Source organism: Fusarium oxysporum, chromosome II, assembly GCF_013085055.1.
Source record: "Fusarium oxysporum Fo47 chromosome II, complete sequence".
Taxonomy (NCBI): domain Eukaryota; kingdom Fungi; phylum Ascomycota; class Sordariomycetes; order Hypocreales; family Nectriaceae; genus Fusarium; species Fusarium oxysporum.
The window spans coordinates 4,597,535-4,609,557 of NC_072841.1; the positions used below are offsets into that span (position 1 = coordinate 4,597,535).

A 12,023-nucleotide genomic window follows, 5' to 3' on the forward strand; every position below is an offset into this window, starting at 1 on the left:
GATGCATGGGTGTTTGGCCACGAAAGAAGTTGTTTCGGGACCGTCTTGGTTGTTCGTAGGTTGATTGGACATTTCAGTTACACACATGGCTAGAAGCATCCGATTGAGACGAGGAGAACTTGGAACCTCAGTACTAAAGGATGGAAGCACTGGGGCACACACCTGACTTGAAGATCAAGTGAGGACGCCTTCTTATTCATTTCTGGGCTTTGGGAACAACATCAGGACCAGTAGGTATCGAAGCAGATAATAGAGCATTTTCCAGGTACCAATTCCACAGCTTCAGTGGAAATTCTTTTAACTCGATTAGCCAGCAGCCTAACTTCTATTTGTGGTTTCGCAACCAAACGGATCGGGTCGTTAGCAGGAAGGTTACACAAAACGACAAAGATACAACTTGACGTCAAACGTTAAGTTTCTACAGCCCAATAGCATCTCTACGATTCTATGAATAAAGCCTTGTAAGATTGTTCGTTGCTTAAAGTAGACGACGTTTGCCCAAGGCGAGCCGCTTGTCAAGGCAGCTGCAAAAAGTGGTGGCAACTGCTAAGTTACCCGCGGAATGATTCACGGACAAACACCCGACAGTACAAACAACTCCGCTAACTCCTCCTTATCCTTTGTCTCCTGTTAATCCTAACTCTTGAAACCTTCTTCATCTTCGCGCTGATCTCTCACGATGTCGGATCCTTCGAAGCCAGGCTCCTCAATGGAGTCCTCCAACGACATCGACATGGCCTCAGATACGAGCGACAACAAGATGTCCCCCATTGAGAAAACCCCCCCCCGAAGTTCTCTCCTATGCCCTCTCCTTCATCCCCGACAGAGCCTCTATCCGTGCTGCCATGATCTCCGGTCCGACACTTTACAACGCTTTCAAGCAACGTCAAGCCTACATTGCATCATGCATCCTCTTCAACTCCATGGACGAACCCGTTTACCGGGAAGCCATCGTGACATTCAACATGAAAATTGCAGAATGGAAGGGTGTCAAAGCTGGCATCAAGGCTATAAATCGCGTCTATTCGAGCGAACAGCAACGTATCTACAGCCAGTTCCTCACGTTCGATCGGGTCAAGGAGATGTGGCGTCTTCATAAGGCTGTCGAATACTTCGCAGAACGCCTTCCCTCGTCTCTTATTCGAAATCATCCAGTCGTCAAGTACAAAAATGCATATTCTATCAACACTAATGTTCGGGTGCGGTTTCAGCGTGCGCTGTATCGCTTGGACGCGTGTTTGAAGATCACGGAGCTCATGATTGCCTCGCAGCTACATGATAATCATGGGAAGAACAGAGCCCCGACGGAAGAGGAGCATAAGGAGGCTCACTGGGTTCATTGCCTGAAAGATCTGGAGGAACACCGTATTCTCAAGGCTTTTCACAGCCAATACTCTGCTGTGGAGATTGAGCAGCTGACTAGCATCTGTGGTATGCTGGTTACCGAGATCGCGCCATGTAAGTCCTCTCATGAATAATGACTATGCATAATGCTAACAGTTTCTAGCTTTCAACACCTTTCTCGAACGCGATATCGAACTGGGTACCCAGCTGCCATACTACATCACTCATGCCCTGTGCCCTGGATCAATGAGTCTTATTTCTCAAGGCCTCCCCTTTCTGAAAGACTTCCTCACTGCCGGGTCGCGACCTCTGAGAGCAAAAGTCATGCGAAGGATTAATCCACCCATTGATTGGAACCCCAATCTCCCAACCAGACCCCCTTTCCCCGGTAACGACGAGCAGCTCACCTGCATTGTCCACGATTACGAGGGGACTCCCGGCAAATGGGCACGGATGGACACTCCAGACTTCATGATGCGAACTCCCTTCATCAAAGATCCCGATCCCGGACCAGAGTGTGCTTGGCACGTCCTAAGTCGCTATGCAATCTTTCTGAACGAATCCGATGAAGAAGTTACCCCTTACCAGTCACTTCCATGGGGGTACGTCTTCTGGGACATCGATATGTTCGAAAAGGCCGAGTTTACCCACATCAGAATCGAACACCACAATGAATTCGGGTTCACCCTCGAAGCAAATCACCCAATCCACGATTCCTGGCAGCCCCTAGCTAAATGGGATTCCAATATGGCTACTGACCGGTTGCTCATGTCCAGCCAGGAGAAGGTCTACCTCAAGAACCGTGGTGAAACGGGATACTTCAACTTTGACTCCTGGATTCTTGAGACTGAAGCGCATTTGTTCCAGGAGTTGAACAACATGCCACGGGAAGTGCTGGCGAATGCCATGCGTGATATGGCCACACCTGAACTACTGCAGCAGTTTTTCCAAACCATGGAGGCTCAGCACCCTGAGATTGTTCAAATGGCCATCGATCTGTCGACAGCTGGGGTCGGAAATGCTTGGGTCGCAGGCACTCTGACTGAAACTCCAGTTCCTGAGGATGAGAATGAGGATGATGCGAACTGAGGACTCAAGGATACGAGACTATTGCATGACGGTTGAAGACTGGAAGACAAGCCATCTTTTAGGCAGCGAAACGTCGGTTTGTACCCTTTACAGCGCCTTTAAGTGCCTTTGGGTGATCTACTGACGCTGCAATTCGACGGAAATTCGGATTGGGGTTTCCTAACATCATGTTGCCAGGTCTATGGTCTCGAAACAATGCTATTTGAAACTGTCTAAAGATCTCGGATATACGAGACTAGCTCAGCCATGTATCACAAGGTCGCTACGAAAGGCATTTGAGACTGGGGGTTTGCCAAGATCGTGACGGATGGCTGGAGTGTTCGGGGAATTGTGTCTCCTAGATGATCAAAGATAATCTATCTAGTTCTTTAACCGTTCCTCTTTGCATGGGCGCGTAGATGTAGATTCCAAAATCTTCAGTAGTACCTGATCCCACTCTAAGGTCCCCAGGCATCCCACATATCTTCCACACCAATTGCACCCTCTATAAATGCATCTATATCACCTCTTTCCATTGAGTACCAAAACGCATCATCTTCATCTTCATCTTCATCAGATCCCGAATCATCTTCCCACTCCTCTTCTCCAACAAGTTCCCAGACAGCTTTATCTTCACCTTCCATGTCTTCTCTCTTGAATGTGTAGTGATCCCAATCAATCTCCTCAAGGTTCGGTACGATTATGGACTTTTTGTTCCAGAATTGGTTGAGCCCCGCGATGAGGTTGTCCTTGGATGTCGTCTTTGCAGGGGCATTTGGCTGAAGTTCCCGGACCTTTAGGTATTTGAGTCTCGAGTGTGTGACGCCAGTGTCTAAAGCCGAAGTCGGCAGAGGATGGCCCGTCAGGCATAAGCGCTCGGGTGACCCAACGGCATGTAGGAAAGTCTTCAAAGTGAGTGAACCTTCCTCCATGCGTCGTCTGTGAAAGACAAAAGTTACATCGAGGAGGTTGAGGTTAGGGAAGGCTTTGAACTGGTCCTTGTAATTATCGAGATTCTTGTCCCCTAGAAGCATTGTCGATGCCAGTTCGAAACCTGGTGGGAACGAAGTCAAGCTCTCTGGTCGCTCTGAACCAGCTACACAACGAACGCAAAGTTCTCTCACAGGTCGGTTCTCTTTGAAGCTTCCATTAAAGAGCATCAAAACAAATTCCATGTCCAAGTCGATGTCGTTGAGTTGTAGGCTGTACAGGTTCTCCCACAGGTTGATGTGCGGGGTGAAGAATTGTGCTTGCTTGCTCTCCTCAAACTCTGCCTTTTCGGTGCTGAGTTTCTGCAGCTTGGGCATGAGAGGAAGGCCATCGTGTACCGCCTTGCACATAATGTGATCCAGTATGAAGGCCTTTGGGTTGTTGTTGCAATCTCGCCAGGTAAAGCTGGTCACGTTTGGCGACAAGAAGAGAATAGACGCAAACAGCAGTTCCAGAATGCCATCATGCTTGAAATCAGGGGAAAACATGAATCGTTGCTTGGTATGCTCCAACATACAAGCCGACCAAGCGAGTTTGTGAAGACCAGCGCCATCGAGAAGACGCATCAGAGCAGGTTTGTCAGAAGGACATCGCTTTGACCAAATCCTCTTGCATTCGGGCATTTCAAGTTTCCTCACCCGTGGTCCCGCCAAAGGAGCATAGCAAAGAATGTACTGAACATGTTGACGAAGTTCAGGTCTTTGAATGAGATTGATGAATATGTTTGTAACATCCTGGGGGGTTGTCAAGATGAGATTCCGATAGAGCAAGGGTTCCAAGACATCCCTGGTGGCTTTGGATGTATAGGTCAGTTTGTAGAGAGAGGCTGACGACTTGTCCATGCAGCAGTCGCAGGAACTGTTACTGTCTATTTGGTGTTCATGCTCAGTGATGGACTCGGAAGCTAGAAGAGATCCGATGTGATAGAGGATGTCGAGGGGTAGTCTTGGTGTTATGAAAGGTTGTGGCACGGTTGCAGGCTGTGGCTCGCCTGAAGTCGCCATGGTGAGCGGTTTGAAATAGTGGCCTTCGGAGCCAGTAGATGAATGAATGAGTCTAACAGCTAGTGAAGATTGCAAGATGAAGCTTAGAGAGCGGACTGTGAAGGTCAAGCCGACACGTTTTGAAGATGGTGCAGAAGCAAAGATACTTCAGCCAGTCACCCACGGTGGGCTGTAACACCTTAGTGACTTAGTACAAAGGCCGCCGAAACCGCCTGCAGGCAGCTAAGAGGGCAGGAGAACCTCGTTCGGAAGCCAATGGGACGGAAAGCACAAAATAACTCGCAACATAGTATTACTTCAGCATGTCCTATCTAATATAATCGAAATTCAAATCTGAAACCTCATCAAGCCCTGAAGATTGATCAACTGCCGTACTGAATATCCAACTGCCAGAGCTCTCAATACGGCCCCACACCCCGCCATCCGTCCCGCTGTGGAAACCAACGGATCCTCAACATCAACAAACAAACCATTCAAGATACCTTGACATCCTTCAAAATGGTAACTTCACCCTACTCCAAACCCTTCTTGCCCAGCTAACAGTTTCAGAACAAAGACTCATCGTTCACGTTCGTCCACATGCACCGCTCCCGCGACGCAGACCTCTTCGAGGACTTCTGCAAGGACAAGCTCCCCGATGACGAGATCTACGTTCCACCTGTTCACCAGCCCATCAACCCGGAAGACGAAGACGATGTCGTGCCTGATCAACATGCTGCTTTTGGAATTCAGCGCGCTACGCAAAAGTCAAAGGAGCCTGCTTGGAAGGACTTGGGGCTTTCGGAGCTCATGAACAAGGGTCCTAGTATTGGAACTGGTGGAAAGCCCAAGGGCTCTGGAAGTGCTCTGCCACGATGAGCCGTGTGCACATTGTTGTTGTTTTGAGCAAGGCGTTGGGCGTAGCATGACTATAGAGAAGCAGCATGGCAGAATGGTTCAATATTAAATCAGGCATGATATCACATCGCCAAAGACACAATTCGTCTCTATCAAACCCAGCCCATCATAAAAACTCCAAAACTCCATCATCACCACTTAATTCTTCCCCAAGAACCCCTCCCTCTCCAAGACCTCCGGTCTAAACTTGACAAGAAAGACCGTCTTGCCAGGCCACATATCACCCTCCGCAACCGTATGCGCCGTAACTCTTGCCGGGAAATCAGCTCCATCGCAGACACCTTCAACAATACCGGCTACGTACGCAGCGCAGTTAAGCTGACTCATTTCTTTGGGTACGCTGATGTATTGATTGACAAGGGGCTCGTTGTCGATGATCATATATTCATCTGGTGTTTCGGGGTTGGCGGATTTCTCGAGTCGGTCTGCTTGACGACCAAAGAGGTGCTGCCAGATATTTTGCTTTATGAAGTGGAGGAGGGCAATGATGCTTAGTGGTCGAGTCTGTGTACGCACTGGTTCGCGAAAGAGGAGAAGATCGAGGAGTTTGAGACCGATAGAGTGGCCTTGAAGATTAAGTCTGCGCATAATCAGCTTCTGCGCCTGAAAACAGGGAGGATTGAACGTACCGCTGTTCAAGCTCCTGAATGCCCTTGACCCTTCTCTGCGCATACGTCACCATCTCGCCAAACAGATACGCAAAGCTCGCCTGGCTCAGCTCAGCCGTCTTGGTCCTATTCAATGGGCGACTGTAGATATTCTTTCCATTGCTGGGGTATCGCAGGCCAGGGTCTTTGTTGCCGCTTGGTGTAGGCGTTGGCGCCACGGTGTTGGGGGGTTGGAGGTTGCTCATGATGGGCTGTGAGACTGTCGCTGGAGCATTTCGCAGCTTCAGAACTACTTTGGCAGGATTTGTATAAGCTCGAAGGCGGGGGAAATCTAGCGTGGTTGTCGTGCTTCGAGGTTCGTTGTCGCACGTGTAAACGTGGGCTTGTCTGGAGGGTGAGGTAGAGGGAGGTGACATATGTGGAGACCTGAGGTGCTGACCGAGCTACACCGAGAGTTCACCTTGATAAGTCCATTATCACAATTGCACTGAAACATTCATCAACATCTACAAAAGCAAAAACTTTAATTAAAGAAAGTGAGGCATGGACTCATGAATTACTAATTACGCTCTAAGACTACGTGATCCGCCATCAGATTATAGCATGAAGCAAAGTCCAGCAATTATCATCCTCATGCAACCCCAAAAATCACCCCCTCGGCAATGCATCTGTTGAAGTCCTTAGACTACTGGACAGTAACAACCTTGGATTTGAGCTCTTTCTGCTTAACAGTAGCCTCAATCCAACCAGAAGCATCCTCAAGCGCCTTTCGAGGACTCTTCTTGCGCTTGAGCAAGAACCCCTGAATCTCCGCAGGCGAGAACATACCCTCTGGGATAAGTTGTCCAAACTCCTGGGAGATCGTCTTGAGATCATCGATCGACAGAGTGGTCTCTTTGCCTTTGCTATCCACGAGACTGTGAATACTGCCATTCTGTGGCTTGGGTGCGGTTGGTTTGGTCTTGGACATAGGGACTGGCTTGTTACGCGACATCTCGTACATTCGGTAAAAGAGCTCCGATGCCTGTGCGCTGGTTGCGTTCTTGAACCCAACTTGCACATCGACTCGTCCCGGTCGAATGAGAGCCTCGTCGAGGGACTCGGGCTTGTTGGTTGTCATGATGAGGATGCGACCTTCATGCGAAGCAACACCGTCGATGGCGTTGAGAAGTCCAGAAAGTGAAATACTTTCCACAGTCAAGATGTTATTAGTACCCCTGTTGCTGGTATTCTCTCTGTCTCTTCTGTTTCGTCTTCGCTTTCTGCGTCTCTTTCTGTCCTCTTCAGAGCTGTCGGTGTCGCTGTCGGAAGAGTCTTTGGCCTTTTTGGATTTCTTCTTTTCTTTCTTCTCCGCTTTTTCAGTCTTTTTGCCTTTGGCCTCGCCGGCCTTTTCTCCGGTACCGTCTTCATTCTCCTCTTCATCTTCTTCATCGTTGGGACGACGAAGACCAGCAGTGTCGATGTCTTCCAAAAGGACAACACATCGGCGAGGAAGTCTGGTGAACAAAACAGCCAGATCCTCTTCGCTGACGGTAGGATCTTGAAGACTGATGACATAGATATCGATACCGAAAACACCAGCCAATGCAAACGAAAAACTTGTCTTGCCAGTGCCAGGTGGTCCATGAAAGAGATAACCACGGCGCAGGGGAATACCTCGTGAAGCATACCACTTAGGAGTTCCGGGGTGCAAATACTCGTTGATGTCACGTAATACGTCGTGCTTCTCTTCATGCTCGAGAATCACAGTTCTCATTGGTCTGATAGGTCTCCGGGCAACTTGCTGCCACATGCTCCAAGCATCACGGCGACTTTCTTTTATTCTTGGGCGGTAGATAGTGGTCTTGTGGCGAGTATCGAGGAAATAGGCTGTTTTGGCATCTGCGAGAAGCTGCTTGATAGGGTCTTTGAATCGTTAGATAAGTGCTGATTCAAGATCAGTGCCATCGGCTTACCAATAGACCTGCCGAAGCAAGATATTTTAAGCTCCTCAACATCCTTGGTCCCTCCCCAACCGTTGGTACTTTGCAGAGACTCTCTCTTACGGTTGACCCGAAAGTACGTCCTGTCGTGCCAAAACCCTGTCGTGCCCATGGCTGGGACATATCGTGGGTTCTAAGGGGTGTCAGTGACTGCAAAAGGCACGAGTACAAAAACTTACACATCTAGCTGCGTCGCTGGCAAAGTTGAGATACTTAGGCGAATCTTCAGCGTCTTCGACAGTATTCGTGGCCAACACATCTGCTTGATCTTCTTCTTCGTCCCAAGCACTCTTAAAAACAGTCTGGGCTGTAAGATGACGATTAGTCGCAATGTCTTGCTGCTCCGACAGGAACTGCATGAGCGTAGAATAGATCTGGTCATTCTCGCTAACGTATATGGTACACCTGAAATAGGTGTGAAGGAAGTTATCGATCGTTGCATATACTTGATCGAAGAGTTTAGACAAGCCCCAGAGACAACCGAGGAGGGTGAGGAGGAGAGATGGGTCAAGACCCAACTGAGCGCCCACGAAGCGGTAGACGAATAGGAAGAGCTGGAGTAGAGGCGATGCTTGGCCTGCGGATACAAGAAAAGTGTCCATTATTCCAGGGAACGATGAAGAAGAGTTCAGTGGTTGAGCGGTGCTGTTCATGGCTTGGAGAAAAGGAGGCCAGCCCATATTGCTCATCTTTGTGATGTCCATGGTGTATGAATGAGTGAAGTTGTTCAGGCCGTGATAAGGCAGGTTCAGGTGGTTTCAGGTTTGCAGAAGTTCAGTTCCTCCTGTTGGTGAAGATGTTTATGCTGATGCAAGTGAGCAACTGATCCAATCGAGGCCCTTTCTTGCTCCGACGAGTTAGATGCAAGACTGCGCTGGCAGGGTCACACAACGTCTTCCTCGGGGCCTCTTTTATACCTGAAGTGAAGAAGAGAAGAAGGACATATGACCTGACCCTTGGGCCCGGCCTAGCTTTTGGTTGGTGTTGATTGAGGTTCCTGTTGCTATGGATGAAGATCAGGCTGTGAGAGGTTCGAGAGTCCCTTGTTATGCACTTTGGGCGCGTAGTATGCAGCTCAAATCCATAGAAGCAACCCTGTATTTATATGGATGATAATGTAGGTTGGTTTCCTCCTGGTCCAAATCCTTCAGGAAGTGGTTAGGTCATGTTGGGTCATGTTACCAAGCAAAAAAGCACACTTGTTTTCTTTTTGCCCTACGTACATGACAATTAGTTTACGCACTTCCCGTACGTACACACGTAACCTGCCTAGATTTTAGGCTCTACTAAGACTGTTTATATTCTTGTTTTCGTGAATACATGCACGGGGTTTGATTCACCCTAAAATAGACTATGGCACTTTGTGTAACAATCGAGTACTTTCCCGTACCCAAACCATAACCAAGTATGAGTCAAACAATTCTTGGCTATGGAAATAAGCAAATGAAAGTGTGTTCACTCTCGATGTGGAGTGGTTCCGATGGTTTTGTTGTGCATGAATTGCGTAGGTCGCTCATTGCCTATCTCTGCAGAATGTGTGAGTGCCAATTCGTGTGAGTGGTTGGATTTCCATTTTTTGAGGCACCGCATACAAGAAGAGGCAAAACCAACAGGCAGCATCAACGCTACGAAAGATGGAGGTTGTTTTTGGCATGCTTTTCGGGTCAGATTTGTCTTGTTTTTGTTTGGGACTTATGTTTGCTGTAAACAAAAAACATGTCAGCCTTTATCAAAATTGGGGAGACTTCACTCCGAATACGACGACTTACATGCTATTCAGCCTTGTGTCGTGCATCTTCACCCTGGACCTGCAGACGAGAAGAGGGGTTTGAAAGGAATGGGCATAAGCTGGAATGGTCAAATGACCTCGGCTTTTCCTATTGTGTCTTTGCATACTGCCAGGCTTGTTCAATCTGGGATACATATCGTGAACCATTGCGCCCGAACAAGCTTGAGTGAGGCTCTGTTGCACTTTGTGAACTATCATAGCATTAGGACTTGGTTACATTTGGCCTTATGCCAGTTACATATGAATACGACTGGTGAACATGTTCGGAGAATTCTTTTCGAATTGATTGGCGCGTGAGACACAGGCTCAGCCATGGTAGACAAGAACACTTGTGAATATTGATACAGGTGCGCTGATACGCCAAGTGCCCTGCGAAGTATTACGCAGTGATGCAAGACATGAAGTAGAGTGAAGAAGTGAACATGAGTGATCAAGACCAATCGCCCATGATGCAGTAGGATATTCACTTTCAACACCATGCCGAACCTCAGTTAGCTGGTTCACGGGAACGATTCGCGCATTGCCCTCTTCCGATTCAAGTCTCCTACTAAGCAATTTGAGGGAAATACGAAAAATGTCTATACTATGCCGACTACGCGAGCAGGCGTCCTCAGACCTGTATAAACCGGTCGATCCCCCACGAGGCCTGTTCTAGCTCAGATGAGGCTCAACGCCACTCCGCCCTAGCACATAGACACACGCTCAACCATCTATCATCTCACCCAAAAAACACGCGTCATATCACCGTACACCTACGCCGCAACAGACTGCTCCTCCAGCTTAGTCTCCGCCAACTTCTCCTGCACATCCTTGACACCAGCATCTTCACCAAACTTGAATCCCTTGACACTGACATCCGTTCCACCCGCGAGATAATCCTCGCTCTCACCAATCTCCTTGCCAGCTGCCTCCCACCGTCGGTACTTTTCGTCACGCTTCTGGCGGCACAGCTCGTTCAGCGCTGGCCAGTATGTCTCGTGGTCATACTCAAAGTCCATATCACCGCCCCAATCGAGACTCCACAGCTGCTCGGGAGGAACGTACTGCTTCATGTCTTCGTTGAACTTGAGCTTCTCGCGCGTCACGGGGTCAATGAAGGGGGTGATGATTTTGAAGAAACCCCATACGATCCACGGTACTGATATTGTCAGTTCTGGTCTTTGTTACAAGAAATACATAGTACTTACCGTTGATGATAAGAGCCTTGCCTAGTCTCTCAGGATAGTGGTTCTGCAGAATATGCAACACCTCTCGCGCAACAGACACGGGCACACTCGTGTTCTTGCGCTCCTTGCTGGGCTTGAAATTAATCATGAGGCTCAGCATCTCCACTCCAGGCGGCATGAGATCCGTCACCCGCTCAACCATGTAGAACAGATGATGCAGCTGTCGGGGACTAGTATCCGTGTTTTGCCTTGCCGGGTTGAGATACTGGCACGGACGACCCTGACGATCATAACCAATGATCATCTGCTTTCCGGTCTCCTGCTCAGGAGAGATGTACTCCGGCGTGAAACCCTCAAGACCGTACTCCCGACGCCATGCGAGAGTTGCCTTGAGCCGCTTGGCGGAGTCGTCGACTGACCACTTTGTAGCGCGGAGATAACGGAGGAGACACTCGCGGGTGAGCCATGAGCGCTCGTGATCAGTGATAGGGCCTGATTTGTCCTCCTCGTCGGCTTTCTTCTCACATTGGATCTCGGTGATACCCTTGACTTGCTCTAGCAGAGCCTCATACTTTGTCTTTTGCTCGTCTGTCAATTCTGGCCTTGGGAGAGGTTTGCTGTTGGGTCCTGGGCTGGCAATGGGTGTCTTTCGAGGACCAGCCGTGTTTTCTGTTGAGCTCGCCATTTTCAAGACTTTTCTTGAGGTCGAGCTTTGAAAGGGTGAAAGAGATGAGTTGAGTCTCACCGCTCGATCAACCAGAGTAATTAGTCAAGGCTGACGAGTCTATGATGAGCAAATCCGCCAAAAGATATCCGTAGGGACTCTAATCCAAGCCTCTTATCAGTCCCTGTTCACTAATAAGACCAATGGAACCAAGATTCAAGGAAGAATTCAAAGTCAATCTCTCACCTCAACTCAGAAGATAAATTGATGGCTTTATCCATTCACGAATTAGGTGACTTGGCAACGGGCTCAACAAGGAGCCGCACACGAGCCAGCCAATCATCTTCCATACCCATAACGAATTAACCTCCGGGACCGGCTTCCGCTTGCTGCAGTTACAGGGGCTTCTCAGTAATTTCCAGGGGACTTCGGATGATGCGGGGCGTCTATCCTTCATCCATCGTGCGCAGTTGGCCTCCAACTAGACACAAATGCAGGCTGACATGCATTT

General features: G+C 48.8%; 6 protein-coding genes across 6 annotated transcripts; 2 read left to right on the forward strand and 4 right to left on the reverse strand.

The window, feature by feature from the left end:
- Window positions 1-845: 845 nt before the first annotated feature.
- On the forward strand, window positions 846-2,513 carry FOBCDRAFT_257646 (uncharacterized protein; the record flags this gene model as incomplete). Its single annotated transcript, XM_031174654.3, has 2 exons — window positions 846-1,458; window positions 1,508-2,513. 2 exons carry the CDS (start codon window positions 846-848, stop codon window positions 2,431-2,433), a joined length of 1,539 nt encoding a protein of 512 aa, XP_031051439.2. The 3' UTR covers window positions 2,434-2,513.
- A 221-nt stretch (window positions 2,514-2,734) lies between these two features.
- Window positions 2,735-4,575, reverse strand: FOBCDRAFT_216157 (uncharacterized protein). Its single transcript, XM_031174655.3, has one exon. The coding sequence runs from the start codon at window positions 4,404-4,406 to the stop codon at window positions 2,871-2,873; it is 1,536 nt and encodes a 511-aa protein (XP_031051440.2). The 5' UTR covers window positions 4,407-4,575; the 3' UTR covers window positions 2,735-2,870.
- Window positions 4,532-5,264, forward strand: FOBCDRAFT_269932 (Apc13p protein-domain-containing protein; the record flags this gene model as incomplete). Its single annotated transcript, XM_059611433.1, has 2 exons — window positions 4,532-4,570; window positions 4,956-5,264. The coding sequence occupies 2 exons, from the start codon at window positions 4,532-4,534 to the stop codon at window positions 5,262-5,264; spliced, it is 348 nt and encodes a 115-aa protein (XP_059464239.1).
- An 88-nt stretch (window positions 5,265-5,352) lies between these two features.
- On the reverse strand, window positions 5,353-6,295 carry FOBCDRAFT_18531 (NO signaling/Golgi transport ligand-binding domain-containing protein). Its single transcript, XM_059608601.1, has 2 exons — window positions 5,933-6,295; window positions 5,353-5,883 (listed from the first exon to the last, which is right to left on the reverse strand). Exons 1-2 carry the CDS (start codon window positions 6,154-6,156, stop codon window positions 5,442-5,444), a joined length of 666 nt encoding a protein of 221 aa, XP_059466819.1. The 5' UTR covers window positions 6,157-6,295; the 3' UTR covers window positions 5,353-5,441.
- Window positions 6,296-6,596: 301 nt separating this feature from the next.
- On the reverse strand, window positions 6,597-8,597 carry FOBCDRAFT_269934 (BCS1 N terminal-domain-containing protein; the record flags this gene model as incomplete). The annotated part of the gene is made up of 3 exons (XM_031174658.3): window positions 6,597-7,816; window positions 7,867-8,026; window positions 8,073-8,597. The coding sequence occupies 3 exons, from the start codon at window positions 8,595-8,597 to the stop codon at window positions 6,597-6,599; spliced, it is 1,905 nt and encodes a 634-aa protein (XP_031051443.3).
- A 1,482-nt stretch (window positions 8,598-10,079) lies between these two features.
- Window positions 10,080-11,775, reverse strand: FOBCDRAFT_177587 (CRAL-TRIO domain-containing protein). The gene is made up of 2 exons (XM_031174659.3): window positions 10,870-11,775; window positions 10,080-10,820 (listed from the first exon to the last, which is right to left on the reverse strand). Exons 1-2 carry the CDS (start codon window positions 11,531-11,533, stop codon window positions 10,435-10,437), a joined length of 1,050 nt encoding a protein of 349 aa, XP_031051444.1. The 5' UTR covers window positions 11,534-11,775; the 3' UTR covers window positions 10,080-10,434.
- Window positions 11,776-12,023: the final 248 nt, after the last annotated feature.

Coding starts and splice junctions, on each gene's coding strand:
- FOBCDRAFT_216157 (XM_031174655.3), bottom strand. CDS start 4,406: ATGGCGACTTCAGGCGAGCCACAGCCTGCAACCGTGCCACAACCTTTC.
- FOBCDRAFT_177587 (XM_031174659.3), bottom strand. CDS start 11,533: ATGGCGAGCTCAACAGAAAACACGGCTGGTCCTCGAAAGACACCCATT. Junction 10,821..10,869: donor CAAGGCTCTTATCATCAACG/GTAAGTACTATG, acceptor TGACAATATCAG/TACCGTGGATCGTATGGGGT.
- FOBCDRAFT_18531 (XM_059608601.1), bottom strand. CDS start 6,156: ATGAGCAACCTCCAACCCCCCAACACCGTGGCGCCAACGCCTACACCA. Junction 5,884..5,932: donor ATTCAGGAGCTTGAACAGCG/GTACGTTCAATC, acceptor GATTATGCGCAG/ACTTAATCTTCAAGGCCACT.